The sequence below is a fragment of the Ammospiza caudacuta genome, chromosome Z (genome assembly GCF_027887145.1).
Source record: "Ammospiza caudacuta isolate bAmmCau1 chromosome Z, bAmmCau1.pri, whole genome shotgun sequence".
NCBI classification, from domain to species: domain Eukaryota; kingdom Metazoa; phylum Chordata; class Aves; order Passeriformes; family Passerellidae; genus Ammospiza; species Ammospiza caudacuta.
In genome coordinates, this window is record NC_080632.1 from 356877 (window position 1) to 369367 (window position 12491).

The window sequence follows — 12491 nt, forward strand, 5'->3', positions numbered from 1 at the left end:
AAAATGTGTGTTATTAATCAGCAGTGCTGGCAATAATAGAAACAAATCACACCAAAGACCACTTTTTGCAGTGGACTCTTTTGTAGCAAATTACTGTTTTTACAGAAATGCTGTCATTAATATCTACAGTTTGTTATGATTCAAAGTGAAATGAAGGCTAGATGTTATATTTTATTTGCACCTCTGGAATAAATACACCAGGATATCTTTTTCCTATTTTACGATTTCAATATGCATATTATGGTTTTAATCGTTCATATACGATTTCAATATGCATATTATGGTTTTAATCGTTCATATTTTTCAAAATGTATTCTTTTCATCATTATGTTTTCAGTAGTTTCAATAACAAATTTTGAGGGAAAGGGAGCTGCTCACGCTGCAGAGGGGTCCAGCTGAGGCAGGGTTGGTTTCTGTGACCAGCCCTTCCTCGGGTGCAGCATCTTCCCCACTACCAGCAGCTCTGCTGATGCCACAAAAGGTACCACCTTTCTGGTACCACCCCTCTCCACCCAGAAAAGGTGAAGAATGAGATCCCCAAAGCAATATAAATCTGACCGGTTTTCCACATGTACATCACGCAAGATCAGCAGCTTTTGGTAGCTTTGCCATAACACCTGGCAGCTGGGATCCAGGGGCCCTGCCAGTGTCCCCCTTTAGTGCAGTCTTGCCCACGCTGTGAGGAGCAGCAGTCACACCTCGCGTGCCAAGGGCCAGAACGGAGCCCAGAGTGAGACTCTGCTCCTCCGTGCTGCAGTCAGGGCATTCCACACAGGAGCTCTCTCACAGCCCTCAATTTATTTGCATCTTGTGAATTTTCACATGACCGAGTGAAAAATAAACCCCAACAATAAGCTGCCACCCCAGCTGCCCTAATCCTGCGCCCCCTTTCACACGGAGCAGCCTCTCACCCACCAGGTGCCCACCGAGCTGCGCCTGCAGCAGCTCAGTCACCACTGATCACTGCCCTGTGCCCCCATTCCTACCTCAGGAAAAACTCACAAGCTGGAAGATAAGAATCCTTATTTATGTATTTTCCCTGCAACTGTCTGACACAACCATTATACAAAAAAAAAAAAAAAAAAATTCTCCCATCTTTTGAGCCTGAGCAGAGCACAAACAGTCTGCACAGCCAAAGTCTGCCTCCCTGCCTCCCTGAAACATGCAATCATGTTCATCAAATTTTTGCCTGGCTACCTGTTCTCAGTGTTTCTGGGAGAGCTCTGTGTGCAGGGCCTAAAGCTCCTCTTAAGAGACTCACACCAAATTGCTCACATGTGTTCTCAGACACTTTGTGTGCAAATGTTGAACACCAGTCTCCATGGGCCATTCATGCAATATCAATAATGGCAAGTGTTGAGTGTTAGAGATGGACTAACCCTCCTTCTGCCCCTAAATGCTGTGAGCTTTAAGGCAGAGGGGGAAAATTTAGCTCCCCTTGCACTTCCATGAGGACATGACAAAATAATGGCAAACATGGCCCATAAACCTTCTAAAAGCTTGCACCTCTTCCCTCAAAACCTTGAGGCTGAGGTTGCTGGCACTGCTTTTTTGAGGAGGATGTAGAATGCAGCCAGGCAACACTACAGATGCTACCAGACAGCAACTCACAATTTTCTGAGATCTAGTCAAAATTGTGGATTTCACAAATGTTTCTTAGCACTTTCTTGCGACAGAGCCCAGGGCCAGCGCCCTGCAGTCCAGGGCAGCCTGGCCAAGAGGAGCACTCCCAACAGGACAGGGTGCTGTGCCTGTGCAGACCAGCCACGGCTTTCTCATGGCTGGGCCACGCAGGAGAGCCAGAGAGGGCCCTGCCACGCAGTGCTGCAGCTGTGGTGGGTCACTGGGGGGCTCAGAGCAGCCAGCCCTGCCCTCTGTGAGCCTTGGGGCTCTGCCCGCCTGCCCGCTCTCATGGCTCGGCCCAGGCACGGGGGAGCCCCAGGAAGGTGCACTCACCCGAAGGGAGGCGCAGGATTGAGCCCACATCCCTCCCTGCACCACGCTGGGGACACGTGGGGACAGTGCTCACCCTGCCCTGTGTCGCAGGCATCCCCCTCCTCTCCCCGGCAATGGATCTGGGCGTAGTCGTGTTGTACTGCACTAAACTGCACAGTCACAAAGCCTGCAGGGTGCATGGCTCCAGCATTTCTGACTCCCATCCTCATTTTAAGGGCAGGGGTTGCTGCAGCCAGCACTGTTCCATGTGCACCAGGTCAGGGCCTTTTGCTCCAGAGAGCTGCAAAGGCAGGTGTAGGGTGGGCACCACCACAGCACCCTCCTCTGAGGGTTAAGGGCTTCACTTGCCCTGCAACAGCTGGTTACCTGCTTCTGGATGGATTTTTTAAACTGCATCTAGTACTGAAAAATTCCGATAATAAAATTCCAAACGCAAGGATCTATCTTAAGGATTCCCACTTTTCACATACATGCACACATGCAAGAAAACATACACATGCAGAGATGCAATTACAGAGACATTTTACCCACTGTAATTATTAGTTAAGAAAATAATGAGCTATGAAATTCCAATTTATTGCTGACAACTTTAATGACAGAGCTCTGGAACCTCACTCTGAGCTCCATAGTGCAAATATATCTAACAGCAGACCTAACTGCCAGGAGTAAAACCATCCGACTTCTGCCTGGTGGATGAATACATTGCCTGTTTCCAAGCTGTGTGTTAGTTTGATGGGATTGGTGGCAGCTCCAGTGCAACAGTGAGCACCACCAGCCAAACCACAGCAGCCAGGCAGGAGCAGGAGCTGTAGCTGAGTGAAACAGCCCGTGGTGGGCAGCACAAAGCCCATGGGAAGCTCTCCTCCCTACACCAGCTCAAGGCGTTTGTGTTCCCAAAGCCCAGAAGCGCACGTAGGCTGCAGGGAAGGCGCATCCCTGCGAGGAGGGAGGAGAGGGGAAGCAGGAGCACCGAGGGCAGCCCCAGCACTGGAGCTGCTGCTCGCCAGCCGGGGCAGGCAGAGTGAGAGGCTTGTGGGGAGAACAGCAACAAAACTGTGCAAAACTGGGACCCGTGATCCTGACAGACCTGGACACTGACACGGGCACTGATCGACCAACACATCCCCTGTGTGCTGCTCTAAATTAAATACCTTCAATTGTCTTTGCAGCTATGCTATGTTTGTAAGGAACTGCAAAACAATTTCAAATAAAAATAGTAAAATGCTAATTAATGAAATTAACTGTGAAATCACAACAAACAACTCAATAATAACTTTTCCAGATCATAAAGAAAAAGACTTAAAAAAAACCAAAAAAAAACCTTAATATAAGTTGCCCAAGTCCGTAAGAATACCTGGGGTTCAAAACCATTTAAAAATGGTAATTTACACAAATTAAGTTTAGGTTTGCACAGAAGTTTAAGAAATCAAAAAGGGAAAAAGCAAGCTTGACATTTTTTAGCTGAATTTATGCCACATTTTAAGCAGCATCAGGAAATAATATTAATTCAGAGTTTAATATTCTGTTGCCATAGTGTTTGGAGCAGCTTTCGGCCAAACAGAGAGCTACTCCCAAAGTAGCCAAAATACCTTTAAGAGGGTTACTAGTTACTCATGGTGTTCAGCTCTCCCTTAATCCAGTAGAAGACTGGAAAAATATGTTTGACTATAAACAGCGGGATAGATTGCAGAATAGCTTGCATGAACCCACGTGCCGTAACACTGATGAAATATATCATGATAACATTGTTTAAAAGGAGTTCTACTCAGGAAGCAAAACAAGTAATTTCCACAACTTCTACTTTTTCTTCACATTTTGCTGAATATTACTCCCAGATTTCCCTTCCTGTTCAGAGCAGACAGGTGCAGGATATACGCTGTGTATATCTATATCTATATATATATACAGCAAATACTCATGGCGTTCTGCACTTTGCGTCAGGATTAGAAGCTGTAACAGGGGCTAACAAGACCCACGGATATTGGCTGTTTCTTTGCAGATCAGACACACGAAACACGACTCCTCGGGAAGTCGCTCCCCTCCCCGTTTGTTTGCAGCCCCTGGCCCTGGGGCTGGCCCCGACACTTGTGACAGACGCGGGCGGATTCGCCGTCCCCTTTACCTGCCGAGGATTTTGCTGACACAGCCGTGGCTGACGCGGAGCTGCCGGGAGATGTCACACGGCCGGACCCCTTGGTGGGCGAGCTCCACGATCCTTTGGCGAACGACGTCGGGGAGAGGGCGGCCGTTCACAAAAACACCCCCCAGCTGATTCACGCCTCCGTGTCCTGCAACACACGGGCAGGGGAGAAGGGCAGGACAAAAGCGGTGAGAGAGTTCCGGCAGTCCCGGCAGGGCAGAGCCTCCCCCGAGCCGCCTCCCCAGAACCGGCCCGGTTTCCCCGCAGCAGCGCGCAGGTGCCCTCGGCGCCGCAATGGAGCGGGCACGGGGCAGCGCTCGGTGCCGCCCGGAGCCGGCCCGGGCAGCGGAGGCTCCTCGGAGCCGCAAATGGGGCTGGGGCTCCCTCAGCCCACGTACTGCCTCTGCCTAAGCACAGAGAGACACCTGAAATTAAACACGCCGTGTTTCGGTTTTGGCTTTCCCCAGATGCCTTGAATTAATCAGGTGGGGGAAGGGGAAAAGAGAGAGAGAAAGAGAAAAAAAGGGAGAGAAGGAGGAGAGGCAGAGAGATAGAAAGACAGAAAGAAAGACAGAAAGACAGACAGAAAGAAAGAAAGAAAGAAAGAAAGAAAGAAAGACAGAAAGACAGACAGAAAGAAAGACAGAAAGAAAGAAAGAAAGACAGAAAGACAGACAGAAAGAAAGACAGAAAGAAAGAAAGACAAGAAAGAAAGAAAGAAAGAAAGAAAGAAAGAAAGAAAGAAAGAAAGAAAGAAAGAAAGAAAGAAAGAAAGAAAGAAAGAAAGAAAGAAAGAAAGAAAGAAAGAAAGAAAGAAAGAAAGAAAGAAAGAAAGAAAGAAAGAAAGATTCTGCTCTCTTGGCTAATGCTGTGACCCCACAAATAAAACATGAACACTTGGGCAAGCCCAGCGTATGACTCCTTTTTGAGCAGATTTTCACTGTTCACGTTTAAAAAAGTGAATTATATATCTGATGGGATCCAGGACCCACTTGGAGGAATAGCAGCGAAGCTGTGTCAACCCCATGAAGACACATTAATCCCCCGTACCAGAAGGTAATATAATTAACCCTTATGTTGTTATTCATCCGACTACTTATATTACAGAGGGATAGAGAAGCTAAAAACAAGCCATAGACATAGTACAGATGCCAATTCTGGAACAAAAGTAATACAGAAAATGTCTCTGTTTAAGCAGGATCGGAAGTCTACTGACTAAGCTCGCAAGCCAAACGCCTCAGTGTTTAAAAACAATTTATACAGCACTATTTTTATTTTAACCTTGTCACTTCACTATTGACAAACTGCCGTCAAACTTCGCAAGCACCTTTTACCATTGTAAGGGCACGTAATGAACCCGCATGAAACAGGCGATGTTCAGGGCTGTGGCGAGCAGACCGGAGCCGGCTGTGCGCTCAGCGGAGCGGGAGAGGCGGACTGTGCCCGCGGCCTCGCTGCGCGCCCGGGAGCGCACAGCCGCGCTGGGAGCCTGCCCCGCTGCGCGCCCGGGACACCGAGACTCGGTGAGACAGCTCCGCGGCCGCCGAGGCCAACGCGACCTGCCCGCAACGAGACCTCCGCCCCGCAGGGCTCTGAGTGCGAGGAATCGCGCACAGGTTGAGTGGGAAGGTCCTGGAGTGGCGGTGGTCCGGCAAGGGGGGAGAGGAAAGAGAGGAAGGAAGGAAAGGAAGGAAAGGAAGGAAAGAAAGGAAGGAAGGAAAGGAAGGAAGGAAAGGAAGGAAGGAAGGAAGGAAGGAAGGAAGGAAGGAAGGAAGGAAGGAAGGAAGGAAGGAAGGAAGGAAGGAAGGAAGGAAGGAAGGAAGGAAGGAAGGAAGGAAGGAAGGAAGGAAGGAAGGAAGGAAGGAAGGAAGGAAGGAAGGAAGGAAGGAAGGAAGGAAGGAAGGAAGGAAGGAAGGAAATTAGAGAAAAATAAAAATAAACAAAAAGAAAGGGAAAGAACAGGAAGAAGATGGTAGAGAAGGCGTCATTAAGACGTGCCTTCCTCAAGGAAGGGGCCGACTCTATCCCTGGAGCCCGTCCCCAGTCCCCGGAGGCCGGCGGGAACCGGGCCTGCCCAGGCCGGGAGCATGGACCCTCCAGGCGCCGGAGACAAAGGCTGGGGCCCCGGCCGCCCCTTGCTCAAACCTGCCCCAGCCCCGGGCAGCGGCCCCGGCGCCGAGCGCGGCTCCTGCCCGCCGGGGCCTCCCCGCCGGGGTCGCGCTCCCCGGCAGCTGCGGACCGGGGGTCCCGTCGGGCCGGGGGCTGCGGGAGCGGCGGGGAAGCCGAGCTCCGCCCGCGCCTCGGTGCGGGATGAGGCGGCCGCCCCTGCCCTGCGCAGGGAGGGGGGACGGGCAGAGACTCGGGGGCCGTTTCGGGAGCGGGAGCCGCGAGGAGGGCTCCGCGGGCCCAACCCAGAGCCGCGGCGCAGCCGGGCAGCGGGGGGAAGCGAAGGGAGGCCGTCCCGGGGACCCGCCGAGCCAGCGGGTCGGGGCCGCTCCGGCCATGCCCAGCCCGCCTCGCCGTCCCCGCGTAGCCCGGACGGAGGCGGCCGGCGGCTCTGCCCACGCGGGACGAGGAAGCAGCGGGACCGGCGCCAGGAGGTACCGAAATCTCGCTCCGGACTGCCCCGGCCACCGTTCCCCGCGCCGTGCTGCCCCCTCGCTCCTTCCGCTGCGGCCGGCTCCCCGTCCTCCTCTGCTTTTTTTTTCAATGGGGTCCCGACCCCACGTCCACCCTCACGCCCCCGAGGAGCCGCGGGTCCGGAGATCGCTTGGCAGCAAATGACCTCGGAGGCTTCCCGGCCGCGGTCCGGACCGGAAAAAAGGCACGGGCGTTTTGGTTTTATTCCTTCTGTTTGCCCAGAAATTCCTGAGGACGGCATGGATTTTCCAGAGCCGCGAGTGCCGGCAGAGGCGCGGCTGAGACCCGCCGCGGCCGCTGCCGCCTGGGCTGTCCGGCCCGTGCTCCGTGGGCTCCCGTGGGCTCCCGCGGGCTCCCGTGGGCTCCCGCGGGCTCCCGTGGCCTGCGTGCCCGCTCGCAGCCCGGCGGGGCAAGGGGCGCTCGGCGGTGGGGACTCCGCGCCCGCCCCCCGCGCGCTTCCCGACCCCAAAGTTCGCCTTTGGAAAAAAGCGATTCGGTTTGATGCTGGCAGAGAAATGAATAAGCGCGGAGGTCGAGCGCTTCGCTGCCTGAGAGGGAAAGTACGATTTAACGGGGGCGGCAGAGCGCCAGCGTCCCAGCCCCGCACGACCCCAGAAATGGAGCGGCGGCAAGAGGGGACGGGAAATGGGCCGATGAACGGCGAGCGCGGAGAGGACAAGGGAGAGAGGGAGGGAATCTGCAGCTCCGGAGCTCGGTGGTTTATTTTGCTAACAAATTTCTTTGAGCCGAAAGGCTGCGGTGCACCGGGAAATGAGATTAGTTCTACCTTAAATTCCCTCGCAATCTCTCGCCGTAATGCAGCGTTTAACTCGCCGTGAGAGAAGATGTCATTTCACATAACACTGTGCTAATGGATAAGTCTTCCCCGACCTCTCAAGCACAACAAATCTCGGGCGAACCTATCGCGCACGACCTGTTAACTTCACCGGCTGCCCGCTCCGCCGCCCCACGCCGCGATCGTGACGCCATTCTTCGGGGTTTAAAAAGACAAAAATCTTCCCTGCAGCCCAGCTCCTCGCATTTCGCATCAGTTCAATTTGTTCGGGGTTTGGGGGGACTTCTATTTGTTTGTTTAGGGGTTTTAGTTCTTGAGGGTTTGTTTTTGGTTTTTGGGGTTTTTTTTCTTTATTTCCAATTAACGAATTTCAAAATGTTGAAAGAAAGAAAGAATATCGTGCAGCAAACTTTTCCGTTCGTCGGAAATACCTGGCGGCTTTTTCCCCGGATATTTGATTTACGGAGAGAAACAAGCATACGCACATACATGTAACATCTGTGTATTCATCCATGTACACCAGCGCGCGTCCGTATGTACTGATGGCTGTGCCTGCGTCCAGAGACGTGTTTATACACCCATCCGTACAGACGCACACACGCGCGGCGACATCGGCTCTCTCTCCGCGGGAAAGCAGCCTCGCACCGGCCGCTCCCGCAGCCCCCCGGCACCGGCGCCCCGCTCCCGCCGGGGCTGAACGTGGGCGGGCAGCCCGGCCCGGCGCGGCCGCGGACGGAGAGGATCGCGCGGAGCCCGTCGCGCCCGCTCAGACAAGTTGAAGGGCAGGCACTTACTGTGCATCGCTGCGAACGGGTCGTGCTTACAGTGTATTTCCATCGGAGCGGTCCGGGGCCGGGCGACCTCGCTGAGCTGATCTCGATTCGCCGGCGGCGCTCGGGTTTCGGGCTGAGGGAGGGAGCCCGCGAAAAAGGACGGAAATCGACCAGAACCGAACAAACAAATAGAAAAAACCCAAACCAACGCATAAAACAAAACAAGCCAAAAATCCAAAAACGAAAAAAAAAAAAAAAATCAAACGGAACGAAACCAAAAAAAAAAAAAAAAAAAGAAAAAAAGAAAAAAAGGAAAAAAAAAAAAAGAAAAAAGAAAAAAAAAAAGGGAAAAAAGAAAGACAACCAAAAAGGGGTGAAAAATAAAATAGAACAAAATCCCTCAAAAAGCGAAGAGTCCTGCCGCGTGACGGGTCGCGGTATCCAAGAGCGCCGGTCGAACGCAGCTCCCGAGCCGCTCGCAGCCTCCGGAGGCTCCGTCGGGGGGGCGCGGAGCGGCCGCCCCGGGCTCAGCCCCTGGCCTCAGCCGCTCCGCGGGCGGCTGCCGATGCGCAGCACCCGCCGCCGGGCTCCGGGGCGTTACTGGGCGCGGAGAGGGGCGAGCGCCTCTGTCCGGCGGACCGGAGCCCAGCGCTGCCCGCCCGACGGCTCTTTGTGCTGGCGGTGCCGGCGGCTGCGCGGCGGCGGCGGCGGCCGAGGCGGGCGGCGGCGGGGGCGGGCGCCCCGTCCGCGGGGCTCGGTCCCGGGGCGGCGGCGCTGCTCCGCCTGTGCCGCCCCCCGCCGCGCCGCTCGCAGCAACTCGCGGCGCCGGGCGGGGCGGCGGCGGTGGGCGAGGGGAGCGGCGGGGGAAGGTGTGCGAGAGGGCGGGGAGCGTGAATGGGGGCCGGGCTCGCCGCGGCCCCGCGGGACCGGGCCGCCCCGTCAGCGGCCGCCGTCCGACCTGGGGCGCCGGCGCGGCGCGACCATCGCTGCCCGCCCGCCGGGGCCGCGGCGCCCCCTCCCCTCCGTGTGTCCGTCCGTCCCTCCCCTCGCCCGCCGTGGGCCGCCGGGGCGGCGGCGCCTGGCTGGCTCGGGCGGTGCGCCCGGCGCGCTGCCGGCCGCCGGCGGCCGCGGGGGTTGTGGCGGGCGGCGGGGGCGGGGCCGGGCCGGCGGGGGCGGGGCCGGGCGCGGCGGGGGGGCGCGGGACCGGCCCCGCCCCGCGGCCCCGCGGCCCGCGCAGCGCGCGCGGAGGGGGCGGCGGGCGGCGCTTCAGCACCGCGCGGGCGGACAGCGGCGGGGGCGGGGCCCGCCCGTCACTCAGCGCCGCGGCCAATCGCAAAGTTAACCTGCCGGCGTCCCGCATTGGCCGCCGAGCGCCGGCGCTGCCTATTGGCGGGCCGCGGGCCAATAAAGGGCGGGGGGCGTGGCCGCGGGGCGGCGGGGGCGCAGCCACTCGTGACTGAGCCGTGGGTGGGTCCCGCTGGGTTGCGGGCCCGGGACCTTCGACGGCCCGGCCCGTGCGTCCGACGCCGCTCCCCGTGGCCGTTGGTCTCCCCGACGCCCGGACGGCGCGTGTCGGGTCCGTGGGTCCCGGAACCCGTGGGAGCCCCGGGCCGAGGCCGCGGTCAGGGAGGTTCTCGGCCGGCTCGTCCTGCCCGTGGTCGCGCCGGGGCTCGGCGGCGCCGCGCCCAGCAGCGGCGAGATCCCCCTCAGGCCGCCGCGCCCGCGGGTCTCGCCCCACGGCGGTGCTGCCCCGGCCGAGCCCCTGACGGAGGCCCTGGCAGTCTGCCTCGCCTCACGGTGACCCTGGCGGCGGGGCACAGCCCGCTGCACCGGCGGCCTGCCCTCGGCCCCGCCGCCCGCATGTTCTCCCCACGGGGATCTTTGTGGGGACGAGGGTGCGGGAGAGCTCAGCCCCAGCCGGGGCGAGACCTTTCGGCCCCGCTGAACCCTTCAGGTCACGGCGGCAGCTCGGCCGTGCCCCGGCCCGTCCTTGGGCCGCGCGGGGCCGGTATCCGCTGCCGACGGGCGGGCGCGGGCCGAGTTTTCGTTGAAGTCGAAACTGCGGGGCGCGGCCGAGGCGCAGCGCGGAGCCGGCACGGAGTCCGGCCGAAGCACGGCGAGGGCCGATCGCCGCGCAGCCCCGCAGCCCAGCCCGGGCCGTCGGGCGGCTCCCCCTGCTGCCGCTCGGCTCCTCGGCTCGGGGCGGCCGTCGGGGACGGCGGGCATGCTGGGCCCGGCGCGGAGGGGACGAGCGGGCAGGCAAGACGGGCTCACATCCTGCCCGGCCCCCGTTCCTGCCGTGATCCCCCCGTCCTCCTCCTGCTTGTCGCTCACCCGGTACTGAGGTGAAGCCCCCTCGGCCCTGCTCTCTACAGGGGCCAGAGGCGCAGAGGCTTTGGAGCGCCTTGTCACGGGCCCCGGCCCATCCTCGTCATCCTGCCCGGCCCAGGCAGCGCTGTCCGTGCTGCTGCCCCTGCGGCCACCCCCGCTCCCGGCCGCCTCCGCCGCGCCATGAAATGCTTTATCGATTAAACGATTATTCAGGCGATTTAACTAATAAAAGGCCCCATCGATCGCTTCGAAATTGCATTCCGGCACCGAGCCGCCAGGCCGCCTCCGCGCCCTCCGCCGCCCGCGCCGCCGCCGCGCCGCCCGCGGGGACGCCGTGACGGGGCTCCGCAGCCTCCGGCCGTGCCCGGTGCCTGTGCCGCTGCCCGCCTGGCCGCAGCCCGGGGCACACGGACACCAGGGTGCCTCTCCACGGCCGGCGGAGCACTCGGCAGCCCGCCGCCGCCCCGACGGGCTCGCTGGGAGCTGCTCCCACCCCGCCCGGTCCGCCTCGCGTCCCCGCTCACGCGGGCTCACCCCCCCTTGTCCGCGGAGCCGCCGGGCTCCCCGCAGCCCCCGGCCCGAGTCCCACCTGTGCGGCCGGCTCGGGGTGTCGCGTAGGTTTTCTCCAGCTCCATTCCGGCTCTTCAGGACTTGGGGAAACGGAGGCAAGAAAAAGTTTGCACGTCGTTTTGCAACCTCTTCCTTTTCCCTCTTTCTTTTTTTCTTTTCTTTTTATTGTTTTGTATTCTTTTCTCTTTTCTTGTATTTTCCGTTTTCCTTTTCCTCCTTTCTGTTTTCTTGTCTTTTCTTCTTTATTTTCTTTTTTTCCCTTCTTTCTTTTCTTTATTTTCCTTCTTTATTTTTTCTCTTTTTTTCCTTTCCTTTTTTTTTTTTTTTTTTTTTTTTTTTTTTTTTTTTTTTTTTTTGGTGAGGGGCTCTCTCAGGTTGGAATAATTCAACTCTTCCGCTCCCCGCCGAGCTTTTGCAGCTGATCACTGAGCTGAAACTAAACGTTTTAGGTGGAAAAAAGCCTCTGAAGGAACCGTGAAATGATTAAGAAACTAAAGAGCTCCTCGCCATGTGAGATCATGTCCTGTTCTCTAAAACATCACAAGATGTCCCCAGACGCAGCCAAAACCCAGGAAAACTCTGACATGTTCTGTAGCAGGAATCAAAGTTTGCTCGCAACCGGCCGCCCCCCGAGCGCTCCGCCGCCCCGGCAGCGGCGGCGGCACCTGCCCGTTCTGCCTCCGCTGCCCCAACCTGTCACCAACTTTTCAGCAGACCGACTTCCCCTTCCCGGGCCGGGGTGACGCTGCCGCCCCCGGGGCAGTGCTCCCCGCCGGGCCGGGCTGCCGCAGGGGCGGGACAGGGAGCCGTCTGCGGGAGAGAGCCCCGCATCCCTCCGGGCCTGCCCTGCCCCGCGCCCCCCGAGCAGGGACAGCCCCTGCACTGCGCCGGGGACCGGGGAGCAGCGGCCCAGTGGAAGCGCGGGGGCCCTGGCAGGATTTTCCCGGCCCGGGGGGCTTCACTCCGGCTTCCTCCCCCCGTACCTCCCGTTCACGTGGCGGATGCAGACCCATGGCCGCGAGTGAGGGTGGGGAGAGTTAAAGGGAAAAATTCACTCGGCTTCGACCGCTCCCTAGTTTACTGGTTTATTTTTCAGCAAAACGACTGTGGGGGAAAGCGGGAAATAGTGGCCTTTCCCAAAGGCCGAAACAAATTTCGGCCCCAAGCGCGGCGGGCAGTCCCGCTTCTCGCGCCCTCCGGCGCCTGCAGCCCCTCTCCCGCGGAACCCGCCGCGACACGGAACCGATCCGCTGGCGTGGGCGCAGGTGGGCTCCGCTCTGCTCCC

The 12491-nt window shown here is 58.5% G+C and overlaps 1 protein-coding gene across 2 annotated transcripts in view; it reads right to left on the reverse strand.

Moving 5' to 3' along the window:
• Positions 1-11517, reverse strand: part of PAX5 (paired box 5) — a 148396-nt gene extending 136879 nt beyond the window's left edge. For both annotated transcript variants that reach the window (XM_058823652.1, XM_058823650.1), the window contains exons 1-2: positions 11226-11517; positions 4079-4244 (exon numbers count right to left, since the gene is read on the reverse strand). In XM_058823652.1, coding sequence (XP_058679635.1) covers positions 4079-4244; positions 11226-11271 — 212 coding nt within the window. In that variant the 5' untranslated portion in view covers positions 11272-11517. The remainder of the gene's footprint in view (positions 1-4078; positions 4245-11225) is intronic.
• Between the last annotated feature and the right edge of the window lie 974 nt (positions 11518-12491).